Here is a 24,069-nt window from a genome sequence, read left to right on the forward strand (position 1 = left end):
TCAGGGTTAAAGAAACATCTGGATCTGAGGAAGTTTGAACAAAAAACTTTATTCACTTTAAATATAATCAAACAAACAGAACATTTTATCTTCAGCTGCGACGTCAGGGGTCGGGAAACCCCAAAGGAAATCCAGGGGCTTTAAAGGTCACATTAGACCCGACTTTACCCAAATCTAAAACGAGGACGATCCGGTTTGTCTCAGGACGGCCCGCAGGCTGGAGCCTTTTAGATTTGGGTAAAGCCAAATCAAAGCTTCATCTGGAGCTTCACATGAACCAGACGCTCCTGAACTTCAGAAGTTTAGTCTCTTCATCGTCAGATTTTAGAAATATTCCTTGTTGCTTTATTATGAAGTATAAGTACTGTGAAGTGTAAGTACTGTTACTTCATACTTCAGTGGAGGACACGCCCCTGACGGGACAGTTGGTCCTGGTTCCTCTTCAGCAGATCTTCATAAACATATTTAGCCTGTGGGCGGGAACGACCTGCAGTGACCCCTGTGAGAGGTCACATGATGCAATGATTGACAGTCGCCGTGGAGACGATTCTGGGAACGAAAGTGTTTATTTTCTGATGAATGAGTGACCGCGGTGACGCCATCGCAGCCACGGCGGTATATCAGGACGGACACGGAGACAGAGACACGCACACGCCAGCGGCACACGGACACACGGACACGCCAGCGGCACACGGACACACGGACACGCCAGCGGCACACGGACACACGGACACGCCACACGGACCACGAGGACCACGATGATGACCACCATGATGAGGAGGATCGCCGCTCTGCCCCTCGTGCGCTCGCTCCACCACGGCCCCCCCACAGCGCCCTCTGTGGGGCTCGTGGGCGCCCCCTTCAGCAAAGGACAGGTGAGGCCCCCCCCCCTTCACTTCAGCTTTACCCAAATCTAACACCTGTGGAAACTCAGACCAAAGACTTTCATCATGAAGCTTTAGATTTGAGTAAAGCTGAACGGGAAACACTGTGTACTTTAACTTCTACTGGAGTAACATGCAGTACTTTTACTGGAGTAACACGCAGTACTTTAACTTCTACTGGAGTAACATGCAGTACTTTTACTGGAGTAACATGCAGTACTTTAACTTCTATTGGAGTAACATGCAGTACTTTAACTTCTACTGGAGTAACATGCAGTACTTTAACTTCTACTGGAGTAACATGCAGTACTTTTACTGGAGTAACACGCAGTACTTTAACTTCTACTGGAGTAACATGCAATACTTTTTACTTCTACTGGAGTAACATGCAGTACTTTTACTGGAGTAACATGCAGTACTTTAACTTCTATTGGAGTAACATGCAGTACTTTTACTACTACTGGAGTAACATGCAGTACTTTAACTTCTACTGGAGTAACATGCAGTACTTTAACTTCCACTGGAGTAACATGCAGTACTTTAACTGGAGTAACATGCAGTACTTTAACTTCTACTGGAGTAACATGCAGTACTTTAACTTCTACTGGAGTAACATGCAGTACTTTAACTTCTACTGGAGTAACATGCAGTACTTTAACTTCTGGAGTAACATGCAGTACTTTAACTTCTACTGGAGTAACATGCAGTACTTTAACTTCTACTGGAGTAACATGCAGTACTTTAACTTCTACTAGAGTAACATGCAGTACTTTAACTTCTACTGGAGTAACTTCAGTACTTTAACTTCTACTGGAGTAACATGCAGTACTTTTACTTCTACTGGAGTAACTTCAGTACTTTAACTTCTACTGGAGTAACATGCAGTACTTTAACCTCTACTGGAGTAACTTCAGTACTTTAACTTCTACTGGAGTAACATGCAGTACTTTAACCTCTACTGGAGTAACATGCAGTACTTTAACTTCTACTGGAGTAACATGCAGTACTTTAACTTCTACTGGAGTAACATGCAGTACTTTAACTTCTACTGGAGTAACATGCAGTACTTTTACTTCTACTGGAGTAACATGCAGTACTTTAACTTCTACTGGAGTAACATGCAGTACTTTTACTTCTACTAGAGTAACATGCAGTACTTTAACTTCTACTGGAGTAACATGCAGTACTTTAACTTCTACTGGAGTAACATGCAGTACTTTTACTGGAGTAACACGCAGTACTTTAACTTCTACTGGAGTAACATGCAGTACTTTTACTGGAGTAACATGCAGTACTTTAACTTCTATTGGAGTAACATGCAGTACTTTAACTTCTACTGGAGTAACATGCAGTACTTTAACTTCTACTGGAGTAACATGCAGTACTTTTACTGGAGTAACACGCAGTACTTTAACTTCTACTGGAGTAACATGCAATACTTTTTACTTCTACTGGAGTAACATGCAGTACTTTTACTGGAGTAACATGCAGTACTTTAACTTCTACTGGAGTAACATGCAGTACTTTAACTTCTACTGGAGTAACATGCAGTACTTTAACTTCTACTGGAGTAACATGCAGTACTTTAACTTCTGGAGTAACATGCAGTACTTTAACTTCTGGAGTAACATGCAGTACTTTAACTTCTACTGGAGTAACATGCAGTACTTTAACTTCTACTGGAGTAACATGCAGTACTTTAACTTCTACTAGAGTAACATGCAGTACTTTAACTTCTACTGGAGTAACTTCAGTACTTTAACTTCTACTGGAGTAACATGCAGTACTTTTACTTCTACTGGAGTAACTTCAGTACTTTAACTTCTACTGGAGTAACATGCAGTACTTTAACCTCTACTGGAGTAACTTCAGTACTTTAACTTCTACTGGAGTAACATGCAGTACTTTAACCTCTACTGGAGTAACATGCAGTACTTTAACTTCTACTGGAGTAACATGCAGTACTTTAACTTCTACTGGAGTAACATGCAGTACTTTAACTTCTACTGGAGTAACATGCAGTACTTTAACTTCTACTGGAGTAACATGCAGTACTTTTACTTCTACTGGAGTAACATGCAGTACTTTAACTTCTACTGGAGTAACATGCAGTACTTTTACTTCTACTAGAGTAACATGCAGTACTTTAACTTCTACTGGAGTAACATGCAGTACTTTAACTTCTACTAGAGTAACATGCAGTACTTTAACTTCTACTGGAGTAACATGCAGTACTTTAACTTCTACTGGAGTAACATGCAGTACTTTAACTTCTACTGGAGTAACATGCAGTACTTCTACTGGAGTAACATGCAGTACTTTAACTTCTACTGGAGTAACATGCAGTACTTTAACTTCTACTGGAGTAACATGCAGTACTTTAACTTCTACTGGAGTAACATGCAGTACTTTAACTTCTACTGGAGTAACATGCAGTACTTTAACTTCTACTGGAGTAACATGCAGTACTTTAACTTCTGGAGTAACATGCAGTACTTTAACTTCTACTAGAGTAACATGCAGTACTTTAACTTCTACTGGAGTAACATGCAGTACTTTAACTTCTACTGGAGTAACATGCAGTACTTTAACTTCTACTGGAGTAACATGCAGTACTTTAACTTCTACTGGAGTAACATGCAGTACTTTAACTTCTGGAGTAACATGCAGTACTTTAACTTCTACTGGAGTAACTTCAGTACTTTAACTTCTACTGGAGTAACATGCAGTACTTTTACTTCTACTGGAGTAACTTCAGTACTTTAACTTCTACTGGAGTAACATGCAGTACTTTTACTTCTACTAGAGTAACATGCAGTACTTTAACTTCTACTGGAGTAACATGCAGTACTTTAACTTCTACTGGAGTAACATGCAGTACTTTAACTTCTACTGGAGTAACATGCGGTACTTTTACTTCTACTGGAGTAACATGCAGTACTTTAACTTCTACTGGAGTAACATGCAGTACTTTAACTTCTACTGGAGTAACATGCAGTACTTTAACTTCTACTGGAGTAACATGCAGTACTTTAACTTCTGGAGTAACATGCAGTACTTTAACTTCTACTGGAGTAACATGCAGTACTTTTACTTCTACTAGAGTAACATGCAGTACTTTAACTTCTACTGGAGTAACTTCAGTACTTTAACTTCTACTAGAGTAACATGCAGTACTTTAACTTCTACTGGAGTAACTTCAGTACTTTAACTTCTACGGGAGTAACATGCAGTACTTTAACTTCTACTGGAGTAACATGCAGTACTTTAACTTCTACTGGAGTCACATGCAGTACTTTAACTTCTACTGGAGTAACATGCAGTACTTTAACTTCTACTGGAGTAACATGCAGTACTTCTACTTCTACTGGAGTAACATGCAGTACTTTAACTTCTACTGGAGTAACATGCAGTACTTTTACTTCTACTGGAGTAACATGCAGTACTTTAACTTCTACTGGAGTAACATGCAGTACTTTAACTTCTACAGGAGTAACATGCAGTACTTTAACTTCTACTGGAGTAACATGCAGTACTTTTACTTCTACTGGAGTAACATGCAGTACTTTAACTTCTACTGGAGTAACATGCAGTACTTTTACTTCTACTGGAGTAACATGCAGTACTTTTACTTCTACTGGAGTAACATGCAGTACTTTAACTTTTACTGGAGTAACATGCAGTACTTTTACTTCTACTGGAGTAACATGCAGTACTTTAACTTCTACTGGAGTAACATGCAGTACTTTTACTTCTACTGGAGTAACATGCAGTACTTTAACTTCTACTGGAGTAACATGCAGTACTTTTACTGGAGTAACATGCAGTACTTTAACTTCTACTGGAGTAACTTCAGTACTTTAACTGGAGTAACATGCAGTACTTTAACTGGAGTAACATGCAGTACTTTAACTTCTACTGGAGTAACTTCAGTACTTTAACTGGAGTAACATGCAGTACTTTAACTGGAGTAACATGCAGTACTTTAACTGGAGTAACATGCAGTACTTTAACTGGAGTAACATGCAGTACTTTAACTTCCACTGGAGTAACATGCAGTACTTTAACTGGAGTAACATGCAGTACTTTAACTTCTACTGGAGTAACATGCAGTACTTTAACCTCTACTGGAGTAACATGCAGTACTTTAACTTCCACTGGAGTAACATGCAGTACTTTAACTGGAGTAACATGCAGTACTTTAACTGGAGTAACATGCAGTACTTTAACTTCCACTGGAGTAACATGCAGTACTTTAACTTCTACTGGAGTAACATGCAGTACTTCTACTTCTACTGGAGTAACATGCAGTACTTTAACTTCTACTGGAGTAACATGCAGTACTTTAACTTCTACTGGAGTAACATGCAGTACTTTAACTTCCACTGGAGTAACATGCAGTACTTTAACTTCTACTGGAGTAACATGCAGTACTTCTACTTCTACTGGAGTAACATGCAGTACTTTAACTTCTACTGGAGTAACATGCAGTACTTTAACTTCTACTGGAGTAACATGCAGTACTTCTACTTCTACTGGAGTCACATGCAGTACTTTAACTTCTACTGGAGTAACATGCAGTACTTCTACTTCTACTGGAGTAACATGCAGTACTTCTACTTCTACTGGAGTAACATGCAGTACTTTAACCTCTACTGGAGTAACATGCAGTACTTTAACTTCTACTGGAGTAACATGCAGTACTTCTACTTCTACTGGAGTAACATGCAGTACTTTAACTTCTACTGGAGTAACATGCAGTACTTCTACTTCTACTGGAGTAACATGCAGTACTTTAACTTCTACTGGAGTAACATGCAGTACTTTTACTTCTACTGGAGTAACATGCAGTACTTTAACTGGAGTAACATGCAGTACTTTAACTGGAGTAACATGCAGTACTTTAACTGGAGTAACATGCAGTACTTTAACTGGAGTAACATGCAGTACTTTAACTGGAGTAACATGCAGTACTTTAACTTCCACTGGAGTAACATGCAGTGCTTTAACTGGAGTAACATGCAGTACTTTAACTGGAGTAACATGCAGTACTTTAACTTCCACTGGAGTAACATGCAGTACTTTAACTTCTACTGGAGTAACATGCAGTACTTTAACTGGAGTAACATGCAGTACTTTAACTTCTACTGGAGTAACATGCAGTACTTTAACCTCTACTGGAGTAACATGCAGTACTTTAACTTCTACTGGAGTAACATGCAGTACTTTAACCTCTACTGGAGTAACATGCAGTACTTTAACTTCTACTGGAGTAACATGCAGTACTTTAACCTCTACTGGAGTAACATGCAGTACTTTAACCTCTACAGGAGTAACATGCAGTACTTTAACCTCTACTGGAGTAACATGCAGTACTTTAACTTTTACTGGAGTAACATGCAGTACTTTTACTTCTACTGGAGTAACATGCAGTACTTTAACCTCTACTGGAGTAACATGCAGTACTTTAACTTCTACTGGAGTAACATGCAGTACTTTAACTTCTACTAGAGTAACATGCAGTACTTTAACCTCTACTGGAGTAACATGCAGTACTTTAACTTCTACTGGAGTAACATGCAGTACTTTAACTTCTACTGGAGTAACATGCAGTACTTTTTCTTCTACTGGAGTAACATGCAGTACTTTAACTTCTACTGGAGTAACATGCAGTACTTTAACTTCTACTGGAGTAACATGCAGTACTTTTACTTCTACGGGAGTAACATGCAGTACTTTAACTTCTACTGGAGTAACATGCAGTACTTTAACTTCTACTGGAGTAACATGCAGTACTTTAACTGGAGTAACATGCAGTACTTTAACTTCTACTGGAGTAACATGCAGTACTTTAACCTCTACTGGAGTAACATGCAGTACTTTAACCTCTACTGGAGTAACATGCAGTACTTTAACTTCTACTGGAGTAACATGCAGTACTTTAACTTCTACTGGAGTAACATGCAGTACTTTAACTTCTACTGGAGTAACATGCAGTACTTTAACTTCTACTGGAGTAACATGCAGTACTTTAACTTCTACTGGAGTAACATGCAGTACTTTAACTTCTACTGGAGTAACATGCAGTACTTTTAACTTCTACTGGAGTAACATGCAGTACTTTAACTTCTACTGGAGTAACTTCAGTACTTTAACTTCTACTGGAGTAACTTCAGTACTTTAACTTCTACTGGAGTAACATGCAGTACTTTAACTTCTACTGGAGTAACATGCAGTACTTTAACTTCTACTGGAGTAACATGCAGTACTTTAACTTCTACTGGAGTAACATGCAGTACTTTAACTTCTACTGGAGTAACATGCAGTACTTTAACTTCTACTGGAGTAACTTCAGTACTTTAACTTCTACTGGAGTAACATGCAGTACTTTAACTTCTACTGGAGTAACATGCAGTACTTTTACTTCTACTGGAGTAACTTCAGTACTTTAACTTCTACTGGAGAAACATGCAGTACTTTAACTTCTACTGGAGTAACATGCAGTACTTTAACTGGAGTAACATGCAGTACTTTTACTTCTACTGGAGTAACATGCAGTACTTCTACTGGAGTAACATGCAGTACTTCTACTGGAGTAACATGCAGTACTTTAACTTCTACTGGAGTAACATGCAGTACTTCTACTGGAGTAACATGCAGTACTTTAACTTCTACTGGAGTAACATGCAGTACTTTTACTTCTACTGGAGTAACATGCAGTACTTTTACTTCTACTGGAGTAACATGCAGTACTTTAACTTCTACTGGAGTAACATGCAGTACTTTAACTTCTACTGGAGTAACATGCAGTACTTTAACTTCTACTGGAGTAACATGCAGTACTTTAACTTCTACTGGAGTAACATGCAGTACTTTAACTTCTACTGGAGTAACATGCAGTACTTTAACTTCTACTGGAGTAACATGCAGTACTTTTACTTCTACTGGAGTAACATGCAGTACTTTAACTTCTACTGGAGTAACATGCAGTACTTTAACTTCTACTGGAGTAACATGCAGTACTTTAACTTGTACTGGAGTAACATGCAGTACTTTAACCTCTACTGGAGTAACATGCAGTACTTTAACTTCTACTGGAGTAACATGCAGTACTTTAACTTCTACTGGAGTAACATGCAGTACTTTAACTTGTACTGGAGTAACATGCAGTACTTTAACTTCTACTGGAGTAACATGCAGTACTTTAACTTGTACTGGAGTAACATGCAGTACTTTAACCTCTACTGGAGTAACATGCAGTACTTTAACTTCTACTGGAGTAACATGCAGTACTTTAACTTCTACTGGAGTAACATGCAGTACTTTTACTTCTACTGGAGTAACATGCAGTACTTTAACTTCTACTGGAGTAACATGCAGTACTTTAACTTCTACTGGAGTAACATGCAGTACTTTAACTTGTACTGGAGTAACATGCAGTACTTTAACCTCTACTGGAGTAACATGCAGTACTTTAACTTCTACTGGAGTAACATGCAGTACTTTAACTTCTACTGGAGTAACATGCAGTACTTTAACTTCTACTGGAGTAACTGAGTAAATCCGTGTTTCTTTTTCTTAATGATTTATTTACATTTTGTTTCATTTACGTCAAACTGAAAAAGGAATCAGACGTTTACTTAGTTACTCTCAGTTACTCTGTTACTCTCAGTACTTTATTACTCCAGTACTTCATATGATATTATATTATATTACAGGTTTGAGTTATTTTCATATAAACTCGTTTGCTGAGTTCAGGATGTGGAGAAAGTAACAGAGTAAAAGTAACAGAGTAAAAGTAACAGAGTAAAAGTAACAGTAAAAGTAACAGTAAAAGTAATAGAGTAAAAGTAATAGAGTAAAAGTAACAGAGTAAAAGTAATAGAGTAAAAGTAACAGAGTAAAAGTAATAGAGTAAAAGTAACAGAGTAAAAGTAATAGAGTAAAAGTAATAGAGTAAAAGTAACAGAGTAAAAGTAATAGAGTAAAAGTAATAGAGTAAAAGTAACAGAGTAAAAGTAATAGAGTAAAAGTAACAGAGTAAAAGTAATAGAGTAAAAGTAAAATAAAAGTAACAGTAACAGAGTAAACGTAATAGAGTAAAAGTAACAGAGTAAAAGTAACACAGTAAAAGTAACAGAGTAAAAGTAACAGAGTAAAAGTAACAGAGTAAAAGTAACAGTAAAAGTAACAGTAAAAGTAATAGAGTAAAAGTAATAGAGTAAAAGTAACAGAGTAAAAGTAAAATAAAAGTAACAGTAACAGAGTAAACGTAATAGAGTAAAAGTAACAGAGTAAAAGTAACAGAGTAAACGTAACAGAGTAAACGTAACAGAGTAAAAGTAACAGAGTAAAAGTAACAGAGTAAACGTAACAGAGTAAAAGTAACAGTAAAAGTAACAGAGTAAAAGTACAAAAGTGTCTGAGTTTTTGAAATGCTCGACTCTGAGTCACAGAAATAAAAGAGGAAGACGAGGGAGACGAGGGAGAGGTCTGAGTGAAGAAGAGAAACTGTAAAACAAAGACTGTGTCTGAATGTCCACACAGTTCACTATATACTCACTATATAGTGAGTATATAGTGAGTATATAATGAGTATATAATGAGTATATAATGAGTATATAGTGAGTATATAGTGAGTATATAATGAGTATATAATGAGTATATAGTGAGTATATAGTGAGTATATAATGAGTATATAATGAGTATATAATGAGTATATAGTGAGTATATAGTGAGTATATAATGAGTATATAATGAGTATATAGTGAGTATATAGTGAGTATATAGTGAGTATATAATGAGTATATAGTGAGTATATAGTGAGTATATAGTGAGTATATAATGAGTATATAATGAGTATATAAGGAGTATATAGTGAGTATATAGTGAGTATATAGTGAGTATATAGTGAGTATATAATGAGTATATAATGAGTATATAATGAGTATATAGTGAGTATATAGTGAGTATATAGTGAGTATATAATGAGTATATAATGAGTATATAATGAGTATATAGTGAGTATATAGTGAGTATATAGTGAGTATATAGTGCGTATATAGTGAGTATATAGTGAGTATATAATGAGTATATAAGGAGTATATAGTGAGTATATAATGAGTATATAAGGAGTATATAGTGAGTATATAATGAGTATATAATGAGTATATAAGGAGTATATAATGAGTATATAATGAGTATATAATGAGTATATAATGAGTATATAATGAGTATATAGTGAGTATATAATGAGTATATAAGGAGTATATAGTGAGTATATAATGAGTATATAATGAGTATATAAGGAGTATATAATGAGTATATAATGAGTATATAAGGAGTATATAATGAGTATATAATGAGTATATAGTGAGTATATAATGAGTATATAAGGAGTATATAGTGAGTATATAGTGAGTATATAATGAGTATATAATGAGTATATAATGAGTATATAATGAGTATATAATGAGTATATAGTGAGTATATAGTGAGTATATAGTGAGTATATAGTGAGTATATAGTGGGTATATAGTGAGTATATAGTGAGTATATAGTGAGTATATAGTGAGTATATAGTGAGTATATAGTGGGTATATAGTGAGTATATAGTGGGTATATAGTGAGTATATAGTGAGTATATAGTGCGTATATAATGAGTATATAATGAGTATATAGTGAGTATATAGTGAGTATATAGTGAGTATATAATGAGTATATAATGAGTATATAATGAGTATATAATGAGTATATAGTGAGTATATAGTGAGTATATAGTGAGTATATAATGAGTATATAATGAGTATATAGTGAGTATATAGTGAGTATATAGTGAGTATATAATGAGTATATAATGAGTATATAATGAGTATATAGTGAGTATATAGTGAGTATATAGTGAGTATATAGTGCGTATATAGTGAGTATATAGTGAGTATATAATGAGTATATAAGGAGTATATAGTGAGTATATAGTGAGTATATAATGAGTATATAATGAGTATATAATGAGTATATAGTGAGTATATAGTGAGTATATAGTGAGTATATAGTGCGTATATAGTGAGTATATAGTGAGTATATAGTGCGTATATAATGAGTATATAATGAGTATATAGTGAGTATATAGTGAGTATATAGTGAGTATATAGTGAGTATATAGTGAGTATATAGTGAGTATATAATGAGTATATAATGAGTATATAATGAGTATATAGTGAGTATATAGTGAGTATATAGTGAGTATATAGTGAGTATATAGTGAGTATATAGTGAGTATATAATGAGTATATAATGAGTATATAATGAGTATATAGTGAGTATATAGTGAGTATATAATGAGTATATAGTGAGTATATAGTGAGTATATAGTGAGTATATAATGAGTATATAATGAGTATATAATGAGTATATAGTGAGTATATAGTGAGTATATAGTGAGTATATAGTGCGTATATAGTGCGGCCTGTGTAGTGAATGAGGCGTCAGGGTCTGATTCTTTACCGTTGCCGTGCCGACCGTGTTGCCTCCATCTATGTCACTTCCTGTTTACAAACTCCAGTCAAAATAACTTCATTAAAATAGTAGTAGGAGTAGTATCATCTCCTAACTCCTCGCCTCCTAACTCCTCCCCTCCTCTGTCCTCAGCCCCGCCCGGGGGTGGAGCTCGGCCCGGGACGGATCCGTGGGGCCGGATTGGTGGATCTGCTCAAAGAACAAGGTCAGATCATTTCACTCAAAACTAACTTCCAGATTCCAGCTCGTCATTCTCAGTTTATGCAGGACTCATTTGCATATCTAATGGTTCATTTGCATATCCCAGCTCATTTGCATATCTAGTGGCTCATTTGCATATCCCAGCTCATTTGCATATCTCAGGTCCGGCTCGGTCCACACAGGGTTAAACTTCGCTGTAACTGAGTCTGAATAAAGGTTTTGGTGTTTGGACTTTTGGAGTTAAACATTGATGGAACTTGAGAACGTGAACTCTTCTGCCCCTCAGTCACGGCGACGCTTTACCAGCCTGTGGTGACGAGTGTCTCACACCAGGGGGAGGGTTTCAGTCAGGATGAAGCAGCGGGAACTTCAGTACACGCTTATTTCATGACATTTTTTATTTATTTATTTATTTCTTTTTTCTTTAAAAAAAATAAAATACAATTGAAAAATATTAACAAAAAAAGGAAAAAAAAGAAATGTAACATTAAACAAATTTAAAATCTTAAAAAAAAAAAAAAGGAAAAATAATTTAAAAGCCTCAGTTTCTGCTCCTGTCAGAAAGTCATGTTTATTCATATATTCTGAGTGAAGAGTTCGTCCTGCTCAGTGAAGGGTCCGTCCTGCTCAGTGAAGGGTTCTCTGTGTGCTCAGTGAAGGGTTCTCCGTGTGCTCAGTGAAGGGTTCTCCGTGTGCTCAGTGAAGGGTTCTCTGTGTGCTCAGGCTGCTCAGTGAAGGGTTCTCTGTGTGCTCAGGCTGCTCAGTGAAGGGTTCTCTGTGTGCTCAGTGAAGGGTTCGTCCTGCTCAGTGAAGGGTTCTCTGTGTGCTCAGTGAAGGGTTCGTCCTGCTCAGTGAAGGGTTCCTCCTGCTCAGTGAAGGGTTCTCTGTGTGCTCAGTGAAGGGTTCGTCCTGCTCAGTGAGGGGTTGGTCCTGCTCAGTGAAGGGTTCGCTCTGTGGTTCTGCTCAGTGAAGGGTTCTCTCTGTGGTTCTGCTCAGTGAAGGGTTCTCTGTGTGCTCAGTGAAGGGTTCTCTGTGTGCTCAGTGAAGGGTTCTCTGTGTGCTCAGTGAAGGGTTCTCTGTGTGGTCCTGCTCAGTGAGGGGTCCGTCCTGCTCAGTGAAGGGTTCTCTGTGTGCTCAGTGAAGGGTTCTCTGTGTGCTCAGTGAAGGGTTCTCTGTGTGCTCAGTGAAGGGTTCTCTGTGTGCGCAGGCTGCTCGGTGAAGGGTTCTCTGTGTGCTCAGTGAAGGGTTCTCTGTGTGCTCAGTGAAGGGTTCTCTGTGTGCTCAGTGAAGGGTTCTCTCTGTGGTTCTGCTCAGTGAAGGGTTCTCTGTGTGCTCAGTGAAGGGTTCGTCCTGCTCAGTGAAGGGTTCGCTCTGTGCTCAGTGAAGGGTTCGTCCTGCTCAGTGAAGGGTTCTCTGTGTGCTCAGGCTGCTCGGTGAAGGGTTCGCTCTGTGGTCCTGCTCAGTGAAGGGTTCTCTGTGTGCTCAGGCTGCTCGGTGAAGGGTTCGCTCTGTGGTCCTGCTCAGTGAAGGGTTCTCTGTGTGCTCAGTGAGGGGTTCTCCGTGTGCTCAGGCTGCTCGGTGAAGGACTTCGGGGACCTGGAGTTCGAGGCGTTCCCGGATGACCCTCCGGTGGGGGGGGTGAAGAACCCTCGGGCCGTGGGCAGCGCCACCTGCAGGCTGTCGCGGGCGCTGCAGGCCGTGAAGCAGGAGGGGCTCACGGCGCTGACTCTGGGGGGAGACCACAGCCTGGCTCTGGGCTCGGTGCTCGGACACTCGGCTGCTGTCGGAGACCTCAGCGTGGTCTGGGTGGACGCGCACGCGGACATCAACACGCCCCAGACCTCGGGGAGCGGGAACCTGCACGGACAACCCGTCAGCTTCCTCCTGAGGGAGCTCCAGGGGAAGGTAAGAACCTCAGCTCCTCCTGAGGGAGCTCCAGGGCAAGGTGAGAACCTCAGCTCCTCCTGAGGGAGCTCCAGGGGAAGGTAAGAACCTCAGCTCCTCCTGAGGGGAAGGTAAGAACCTCAGCTCCTCCTCAGGGCAAGGTGAGAACCTCAGCTCCTCCTGAGGGAGCTCCAGGGCAAGGTAAGAACCTCAGCTCCTCCTCAGGGAGCTCCAGGGGAAGGTAAGAACCTCAGCTCCTCCTGAGGGAGCTCCAGGGGAAGGTAAGAACCTCAGCTTCTCCTGAGGGAGCTCCAGGGGAAGGTAAGAACCTCAGCTCCTCCTGAGGGGAAGGTAAGAACCTCAGCTTCTCCTGAGGGAGCTCCAGGGGAAGGTAAGAACCTCAGCTCCTCCTGAGGGAGCTCCAGGGGAAGGTAAGAACCTCAGCTCCTCCTGAGGGAGCTCCAGGGCAAGGTAAGAACCTCAGCTCCTCCTGAGGGAGCTGTGACCTTCTCTGACCTTCTCTGACCTTCTGCTCCTCAGATCCCGTCGCTCCCGAACTTCTCGTGGGTCCAGCCGTGTCTCCAGGCCTCGTACCTGGTCTACATCGGCCTGAGGGACGTGGACCCTGGAGAACAGTAGGTCTAAACCAGGACTAAACCAGGACTAAACCAGGTCTAAACCAGGTCTAAACCAGGTCTAAACCAGGTCTAAACCAGGACTAAACCAGGACTAAACCAGGACTAAACCAGGACTAAACCAGGACTAAACCAGGTCTAAACCAGGACTAAACCAGGACTAAACCAGGACTAAACCAGGTCTAAACCAGGTCTAAACCAGGACTAAACCAGGACTAAACCAGGACTAAACCAGGTCTAAACCAGGACTAAACCAGGTCTAAACCAGGACTAAACCAGGACTAAACCAGGACTAAACCAGGTCTAAACCAGGACTAAACCAGGACTAAACCAGGACTAAACCAGGACTAAACCAGGTCTAAACCAGGTCTAAACCTGGACTAAACAAGGACTAAACCAGGACTAAACCAGGACTAAACCAGGTCTAAACCTGGACTAAACCAGGACTAAACCAGGTCTAAACCAGGACTAAACCAGGACTAAACCAGGACTAAACCAGGTCTAAACCAGGACTAAACCAGGACTAAACCAGGACTAAACCAGGTCTAAACCAGGACTAAACCAGGACTAAACCAGGTCTAAACCAGGACTAAACCAGGTCTAAACCAGGACTAAACCCGGACTAAACCAGGACTAAACCAGGTCTAAACCAGGACTAAACCAGGTCTAAACCAGGACTAAACCAGGACTAAACCCGGACTAAACCAGGACTAAACCTGGTCTAAACCAGGACTAAACCAGGACTAAACCAGGTCTAAACCAGGACTAAACCAGGTCTAAACCAGGACTAAACCCGGACTAAACCAGGACTAAACCAGGTCTAAACCAGGACTAAACCAGGACTAAACCAGGACTAAACCAGGACTAAACCAGGTCTAAACCAGGACTAAACCAGGTCTAAACCAGGACTAAACCCGGACTAAACCAGGATTAAACCAGGTCTAAACCAGGTCTAAACCAGGACTAAACCCGGACTAAACCGGGACTAAACCAGAACTAAACCTGGACTAAACCAGGACTAAACCAGGTCTAAACCAGGACTAAACCAGGTCTAAACCAGGTCTAAACCAGAACTAAACCAGGACTAAACCAGGTCTAAACCAGGACTAAACCAGGACTAAACCAGGACTAAACCAGGACTAAACCAGGACTAAACCAGGACTAAACCAGGTCTAAACCAGGTCTAAACCAGGACTAAACCAGGACTAAACCAGGTCTAAACCAGGACTAAACCGGGACTAAACCAGGACTAAACCAGGAGTAAACCAGGACTAAACCAGGTCTAAACCGGGACTAAACCGGGACTGAACCAGGTCTAAACCAGGACTAAACCGGGACTAAACCAGGTCTAAACCTGGACTAAACCGGGTCTAAACCAGGACTAAACCAGGTCTAAACCAGGACTAAACCGGGACTAAACCAGGACTAAACCAGGACTAAACCAGGACTAAACCAGGACTAAACCAGGACTAAACCAGGTCTAAACCAGGTCTAAACCAGGACTAAACCAGGTCTAAACCAGGACTAAACAAGGACTAAACCAGGACTAAACCAGGACTAAACCAGGGCTAAACCTGGACTAAACCTGGACTAAACCAGGTCTAAACCAGGACTAAACCAGGACTAAACCAGGACTAAACCAGGACTAAACCAGGTCTAAACCAGGTCTAAACCAGAACTAAACCTGGACTAAACCAGGACTAAACCAGGTCTAAACCAGGACTAAACCGGGACTAAACCAGGTCTAAACCAGGTCTAAACCAGGACTAAACCAGGACTAAACCAGGTCTAAACCAGGTCTAAACCAGAACTAAACCTGGACTAAACCAGGACTAAACCAGGTCTAAACCAGAACTAAACCTGGACTAAACCAGGACTAAACCAGGTCTAAACCAGGTCTAAACCAGGACTAAACCAGGACTAAACCAGGTCTAAACCAGGTCTAAACCCGGACTAAACCGGAACTAAACCAGAACTAAACCTGGACTAAACCAGGACTAAACCAGGTCTAAACCAGGTCTAAACCAGAACTAAACCTGGACTAAACCAGGACTAAACCAGGTCTAAACCAGGTCTAAACCAGGACTAAACCAGGTCTAAACCAGGGCTAAACCAGGACTAAACCAGGACTAAACCAGGACTAAACCAGGACTAAACCAGGACTAAACCAGGACTAAACCAGGTCTAAACCAGGTCTAAACCAGGACTAAACCAGGACTAAACCAGGACTAAACCAGGTCTAAACCAGGGCTAAACCAGGACTAAACCAGGACTAAACCAGGACTAAACCAGGACTAAACCAGGACTAAACCAGGACTAAACCAGGACTAAACCAGAACTAAACCTGGACTAAACCAGGACTAAACCAGGTCTAAACCAGGTCTAAACCAGGACTAAACCAGGTCTAAACCAGGGCTAAACCAGGACTAAACCAGGACTAAACCAGGACTAAACCAGGACTAAACCAGGACTAAACCAGGACTAAACCAGGTCTAAACCAGAACTAAACCTGGACTAAACCAGGACTAAACCAGGACTAAACCAGGTCTAAACCAGGACTAAACCAGGTCTAAACCAGGACTAAACAAGGACTAAACCAGGACTAAACCATGTCTAAACCAGGACTAAACCAGGACTAAACCAGGTCTAAACCAGGTCTAAACCAGGACTAAACCAGGACTAAACCAGGTCTAAACCAGGACTAAACCGGGACTAAACCAGGACTAAACCAGGAGTAAACCAGGACTAAACCAGGTCTAAACCAGGACTAAACCAGGACTAAACCAGGACTAAACCGGGACTAAACCAGGACTAAACCAGGACTAAACCAGGACTAAACCAGGACTAAACCAGGACTAAACCAGGTCTAAACCAGGTCTAAACCAGGACTAAACCAGGACTAAACCAGGACTAAACCAGGACTAAACCAGGACTAAACCAGGACTAAACCAGGTCTAAACCAGGACTAAACCAGGACTAAACCAGGTCTAAACCAGGACTAAAACAGGACTAAACCAGGACTAAACCAGGGCTAAACCAGGACTAAACCAGGACTAAACCAGGACTAAACCAGGACTAAACCAGGGCTAAACCAGGACTAAACCAGGACTAAACCAGGACTAAACCAGGACTAAACCAGGTCTAAACCAGGACTAAACCGGGACTAAACCAGGTCTAAACCAGGTCTAAACCAGAACTAAACCTGGACTAAACCAGGACTAAACCAGGTCTAAACCAGGACTAAACCATGTCTAAACCAGGACTAAACCAGGACTAAACCAGGACTAAACCAGGACTAAACCAGGTCTAAACCAGGACTAAACCAGGTCTAAACCAGGTCTAAACCAGGTCTAAACCAGAACTAAACCTGGACTAAACCAGGACTAAACCAGGTCTAAACCAGGACTAAACCAGGGCTAAACCAGGACTAAAACAGGACTAAACCAGGACTAAACCAGGACTAAACCAGGACTAAACCAGGACTAAACCAGGACTAAACCATGTCTAAACCAGGACTAAACCAGGACTAAACCAGGTCTAAACCAGGTCTAAACCAGAACTAAACCTGGACTAAACCAGGACTAAACCAGGACTAAACCAGGGCTAAACCAGGACTAAACCAGGACTAAACCAGGACTAAACCAGGACTAAACCAGGTCTAAACCAGGTCTAAACCAGGACTAAACCAGGTCTAAACCAGGACTAAACAAGGACTAAACCAGGACTAAACCATGTCTAAACCAGGACTAAACCAGGACTAAACCAGGTCTAAACCAGGTCTAAACCAGGACTAAACCAGGACTAAACCAGGTCTAAACCAGGACTAAACCGGGACTAAACCAGGACTAAACCAGGAGTAAACCAGGACTAAACCAGGTCTAAACCGGGACTAAACCGGGACTGAACCAGGTCTAAACCAGGACTAAACCGGGACTAAACCAGGACTAAACCAGGACTAAACCGGGACTAAACCAGGACTAAACCAGGACTAAACCAGGAGTAAACCAGGACTAAACCAGGTCTAAACCAGGACTAACCCGGGTCTAAACCAGGACTAAACCAGGACTAAACCAGGACTAAACCAGGTCTAAACCAGGACTAAACCAGGACTAAACCAGGACTAAACCAGGACTAAACCAGGACTAAACCAGGGCTAAACCAGGACTAAACCAGGTCTAAACCAGGACTAAACCAGGTCTAAACCGGGACTAACCCGGGTCTAAACCAGGTCTAAACCAGGACTAAACCAGGTCTAAACCAGGACTAAACCAGGAGTAAACCAGGACTAAACCAGGACTAAACCAGGAGTAAACCAGGACTAAACCAGGACTAACCCGGGTCTAAACCAGGACTAAACCAGGACTAAACCAGGACTAAACCAGGACTAAACCAGGACTAAACCAGGTCTAAACCAGGACTAAACCAGGTCTAAACCGGGACTAACCCGGGTCTAAACCAGGTCTAAACCAGGACTAAACCAGGTCTAAACCAGGACTAAACCAGGTCTAAACCAGGACTAAACCAGGTCTAAACCAGGACTAAACCAGGTCTAAACCAGGACTAACCCGGGTCTAAACCAGGACTAAACCAGGACTAAACCAGGACTAAACCAGGTCTAAACCAGGACTAAACCAGGACTAAACCAGGTCTAAACCAGGACTAAACCAGGTCTAAACCAGGACTAAACCAGGTCTAAACCAGGACTAACCCGGTCTCCTCTGTCTCAGTTTTCTTCTGAAGGATCTGGGGGTGAAGTTCTTCTCGATGTCCGAGGTCGACCTCCTGGGCATCGGTCGAGTGATGGAGGAGACGAGCGACTACCTTCACAGCAGGTCAGAGTCAGGGGTCAGAGGTCAGAGTCAGGGGTCAGGGGTCAGAGGTCAGAGCCTCCACAGCAGGTCAGAGAGATCACAGTGTTTTAATCATAGGATGCAGAGGATCAGTGTTTTAATCATAGGGTGCAGAGGATCACAGTGTTTTAATCATAGGATGCAGAGGATCAGTGTTTTAATCATAGGATGCAGAGGATCACAGTGTTTTAATCATAGGATGCAGAGGATCACAGTGTTTTAATCATAGGATGCAGAGGATCAGTGTTTTAATCATAGGATGCAGAGGATCACAGTGTTTTAATCATAGGGTGCAGAGGATCACAGTGTTTTTCTCGTAGGGTAAAGAGGCCGATCCACTTGAGCTTCGACGTGGACGCCATTGACCCCTCGGTGACCCCGGCCACAGGGACTCCTGTGAGGGGGGGCCTGTCCCTGAGGGAGGGGCTGTTCATCACCGAGAGTCTGCACCAAACCGGTAACATCATGTTTTTATCTCCCCAGACACTTCCTTCACTCTGTCCCTCTCAGGGTTACTTTATAAATGTGTCCCTCTCTCTCTCTCTCTCAGGGTTACTTTATAAATGTGTCCCTCTCTCTCAGGGTTACTTTATAAATGTGTCTCTCTCTCCTCAGGGTAACTTTATAAATGTGTCCCTCTCTCTCAGGGTTACTTTATAAATGTGTCCCTCTCTCTCTCAGGGTTACTTTATAAATGTGTCTCTCTCTCTCTCAGGGTTACTTTATAAATGTCTCTCTCTCTCAGGGTTACTTTATAAATGTGTCTCTCTCTCTCTCAGGGTTACTTTATAAATGTGTCCCTCTCTCAGGGTTACTTTATAAATGTGTCCCTCTCTCTCTCAGGGTTACTTTATAAATGTGTCTCTCTCTCAGGGTTACTTTATAAATGTGTCCCTCTCTCAGGGTTACTTTATAAATGTGTCCCTCTCTCTCTCAGGGTTACTTTATAAATGTGTCTCTCTCTCTCTCAGGGTTACTTTATAAATGTGTCTCTCTCTCAGGGTTACTTTATAAATGTGTCTCTCTCTCTCTCAGGGTTACTTTATAAATGTCTCTCTCTCTCAGGGTTACTTTATAAATGTGTCTCTCTCTCTCTCAGGGTTACTTTATAAATGTGTCCCTCTCTCAGGGTTACTTTATAAATGTGTCCCTCTCTCTCTCAGGGTTACTTTATAAATGTGTCTCTCTCTCAGGGTTACTTTATAAATGTGTCCCTCTCTCAGGGTTACTTTATAAATGTGTCCCTCTCTCTCTCAGGGTTACTTTATAAATGTGTCCCTCTCTCTCTCAGGGTTACTTTATAAATGTGTCTCTCTCTCAGGGTTACTTTATAAATGTGTCCCTCTCTCAGGGTTACTTTATAAATGTGTCCCTCTCTCTCTCAGGGTTACTTTATAAATGTGTCCCTCTCTCAGGGTTACTTTATAAATGTGTCCCTCTCTCAGGGTTACTTTATAAATGTGTCCCTCTCTCTCTCAGGGTTACTTTATAAATGTGTCCCTCTCTCTCTCAGGGTTACTTTATAAATGTGTCCCTCTCTCAGGGTTACTTTATAAATGTGTCTCTCTCTCTCTCAGGGTTACTTTATAAATGTGTCCCTCTCTCAGGGTTACTTTATAAATGTGTCCCTCTCTCTCTCAGGGTTACTTTATAAATGTGTCCCTCTCTCAGGGTTACTTTATAAATGTGTCTCTCTCTCTCAGGGTTACTTTATAAATGTGTCTCTCTCTCAGGGTTACTTTATAAATGTGTCTCTCTCTCTCAGGGTTACTTTATAAATGTGTCCCTCTCTCTCTCAGGGTTACTTTATAAATGTGTCTCTCTCTCTCTCAGGGTTACTTTATAAATGTGTCCCTCTCTCTCTCAGGGTTACTTTATAAATGTGTCTCTCTCTCAGGGTTACTTTATAAATGTGTCTCTCTCTCTCAGGGTTACTTTATAAATGTGTCCCTCTCTCTCTCAGGGTTACTTTATAAATGTGTCTCTCTCTCTCTCAGAGTTACTTTATAAATGTGTCTCTCTCTCTCTCAGGGTTACTTTATAAATGTGTCTCTCTCTCTCAGGGTTACTTTATAAATGTGTCTCTCTCTCTCTCAGGGTTACTTTATAAATGTGTCCCTCTCTCTCTCAGGGTTACTTTATAAATGTGTCTCTCTCTCTCAGGGTTACTTTATAAATGTGTCTCTCTCTCTCCTCAGGGTTACTTTATAAATGTGTCTCTCTCTCTCTCAGGGTTACTTTATAAATGTGTCCCTCTCTCTCTCAGGGTTACTTTATAAATGTGTCTCTCTCTCTCAGGATTACTTTATAAATGTGTCCCTCTCTCAGGGTCACTTTATAAATGTGTCTCTCTCTCTCTCAGGGTTACTTTATAAATGTGTCTCTCTCTCAGAGTTACTTTATAAATGTGTCCCTCTCTCTCTCAGGGTTACTTTATAAATGTGTCTCTCTCTCAGGGTTACTTTATAAATGTGTCTCTCTCTCAGGGTTACTTTATAAATGTGTCTCTCTCTCAGGGTTACTTTATAAATGTGTCTCTCTCTCTCAGGATTACTTTATAAATGTGTCCCTCTCTCAGGGTCACTTTATAAATGTGTCTCTCTCTCTCAGAGTTACTTTATAAATGTGTCTCTCTCTCAGAGTTACTTTATAAATGTGTCCCTCTCTCTCTCAGGGTTACTTTATAAATGTGTCTCTCTCTCAGGGTTACTTTATAAATGTGTCTCTCTCTCAGGGTTACTTTATAAATGTGTCTCTCTCTCAGGGTTACTTTATAAATGTGTCTCTCTCTCAGGGTTACTTTATAAATGTGTCTCTCTCTCAGGGTTACTTTATAAATGTGTCCCTCTCTCTCTCAGGGTTACTTTATAAATGTGTCTCTCTCTCTCAGAGTTACTTTATAAATGTGTCTCTCTCTCAGAGTTACTTTATAAATGTGTCTCTCTCTCAGGGTTACTTTATAAATGTGTCTCTCTCTCTCAGGGTTACTTTATAAATGTGTCTCTCTCTCTCAGGGTTACTTTATAAATGTGTCTCTCTCTCAGGGTTACTTTATAAATGTGTCTCTCTCTCTCTCAGGGTTACTTTATAAATGTGTCTCTCTCTCAGGGTTACTTTATAAATGTGTCTCTCTCTCTCTCAGGGTTACTTTATAAATGTGTCTCTCTCTCAGGGTTACTTTATAAATGTGTCTCTCTCTCTCTCAGGGTTACTTTATAAATGTGTCTCTCTCTCAGGGTTACTTTATAAATGTGTCTCTCTCTCTCAGGGTTACTTTATAAATGTGTCCCTCTCTCAGGGTTACTTTATAAATGTGTCTCTCTCTCAGAGTTACTTTATAAATGTGTCTCTCTCTCAGAGTTACTTTATAAATGTGTCTCTCTCTCAGGGTTACTTTATAAATGTGTCCCTCTCTCTCAGGGTTACTTTATAAATGTGTCCCTCTCTCAGGGTTACTTTATAAATGTGTCTCTCTCTCTCTCAGGGTTACTTTATAAATGTGTCTCTCTCTCAGGGTTACTTTATAAATGTGTCTCTCTCTCTCAGGGTTACTTTATAAATGTGTCCCTCTCTCAGGGTTACTTTATAAATGTGTCTCTCTCTCTCAGGGTTACTTTATAAATGTGTCCCTCTCTCTCAGGGTTACTTTATAAATGTGTCTCTCTCTCTCAGGGTTACTTTATAAATGTGTCTCTCTCTCTCAGGGTTACTTTATAAATGTGTCCCTCTCTCTCTCAGGGTTACTTTATAAATGTGTCCCTCTCTCTCTCAGGGTTACTTTATAAATGTGTCCCTCTCTCTCAGGGTTACTTTATAAATGTGTCTCTCTCTCAGGGTTACTTTATAAATGTGTCCCTCTCTCAGGGTCACTTTATAAATGTGTCTCTCTCTCTCAGGGTTACTTTATAAATGTGTCTCTCTCTCTCAGGGTTACTTTATAAATGTGTCTCTCTCTCTCAGGGTTACTTTATAAATGTGTCTCTCTCTCTCAGGGTTACTTTATAAATGTGTCTCTCTCTCAGGGTTACTTTATAAATGTGTCTCTCTCTCTCTCAGGGTCACTTTATAAATGTGTCTCTCTCTCTCTCAGGGTTACTTTATAAATGTGTCTCTCTCTCTCTCAGGGTTACTTTATAAATGTGTCCCTCTCTCTCTCAGGGTTACTTTATAAATGTGTCCCTCTCTCTCTCAGGGTTACTTTATAAATGTGTCTCTCTCTCTCAGGGTTACTTTATAAATGTGTCTCTCTCTCTCTCAGGGTTACTTTATAAATGTGTCTCTCTCTCTCAGGGTTACTTTATAAATGTGTCTCTCTCTCTCAGGGTTACTTTATAAATGTGTCCCTCTCTCAGGGTCACTTTATAAATGTGTCTCTCTCTCTCAGGGTTACTTTATAAATGTGTCTCTCTCTCTCAGGGTTACTTTATAAATGTGTCTCTCTCTCTCAGGGTTACTTTATAAATGTGTCTCTCTCTCTCAGGGTTACTTTATAAATGTGTCTCTCTCTCTCTCAGGGTTACTTTATAAATGTGTCTCTCTCTCTCAGGGTTACTTTATAAATGTGTCTCTCTCTCTCTCAGGGTCACTTTATAAATGTGTCTCTCTCTCTCTCAGGGTTACTTTATAAATGTGTCTCTCTCTCTCAGGGTTACTTTATAAATGTGTCTCTCTCTCTCAGGGTTACTTTATAAATGTGTCCCTCTCTCTCTCAGGGTTACTTTATAAATGTGTCTCTCTCTCTCAGGGTTACTTTATAAATGTGTCTCTCTCTCTCTCAGGGTTACTTTATAAATGTGTCTCTCTCTCTCAGGGTTACTTTATAAATGTGTCTCTCTCCTCAGGGTTACTGTCGGCCGTTGACCTGGTGGAGGTGAACCCTCTGAGGGCGGAGTCAGAGGCGGGGCTTAACTCCACGGTGGAGACGGCGGTCGACCTGATTCGCTCCTGCTTCGGGTGGCGCCGCGAGGGAAACCACGCCCACGACTACCAGCTGCCCTGAACCGACCAATCAGGAGCCTGAATCCCAGGACTGTTTTATTTAAATAAAAAAAGGACGAATGTTTTTTATAAAGTGTCACATTTTAAACTGTAAAAGTT

The 24,069-nt window shown here is 40.8% G+C and overlaps 1 protein-coding gene across 1 annotated transcript; it reads left to right on the forward strand.

The window, feature by feature from the left end:
• Positions 1–743: 743 nt before the first annotated feature.
• Positions 744–24,049, forward strand: arg1 (arginase 1). The gene is made up of 7 exons (XM_079577337.1): positions 744–875; positions 11,535–11,607; positions 13,174–13,508; positions 14,028–14,122; positions 18,850–18,954; positions 19,293–19,429; positions 23,814–24,049. Exons 1-7 carry the CDS (start codon positions 759–761, stop codon positions 23,969–23,971), a joined length of 1,020 nt encoding a protein of 339 aa, XP_079433463.1. The 5' UTR covers positions 744–758; the 3' UTR covers positions 23,972–24,049.
• Positions 24,050–24,069: the final 20 nt, after the last annotated feature.

Source organism: Gobius niger (assembly GCF_951799975.1).
Source record: "Gobius niger genome assembly, chromosome: 19".
NCBI lineage: Eukaryota > Metazoa > Chordata > Actinopteri > Gobiiformes > Gobiidae > Gobius > Gobius niger.

Excerpts from the sequence above, each read along its gene's own strand:
- arg1 (XM_079577337.1), top strand. The coding sequence starts at position 759 with ATGATGACCACCATGATGAGGAGGATCGCCGCTCTGCCCCTCGTGCGC. Across the intron at positions 876-11,534 it reads CCCCCTTCAGCAAAGGACAG|CCCCGCCCGGGGGTGGAGCT; the intron begins GTGAGGCCCCCC and ends CTCTGTCCTCAG. Across the intron at positions 13,509-14,027 it reads TGAGGGAGCTCCAGGGGAAG|ATCCCGTCGCTCCCGAACTT; the intron begins GTAAGAACCTCA and ends TCTGCTCCTCAG.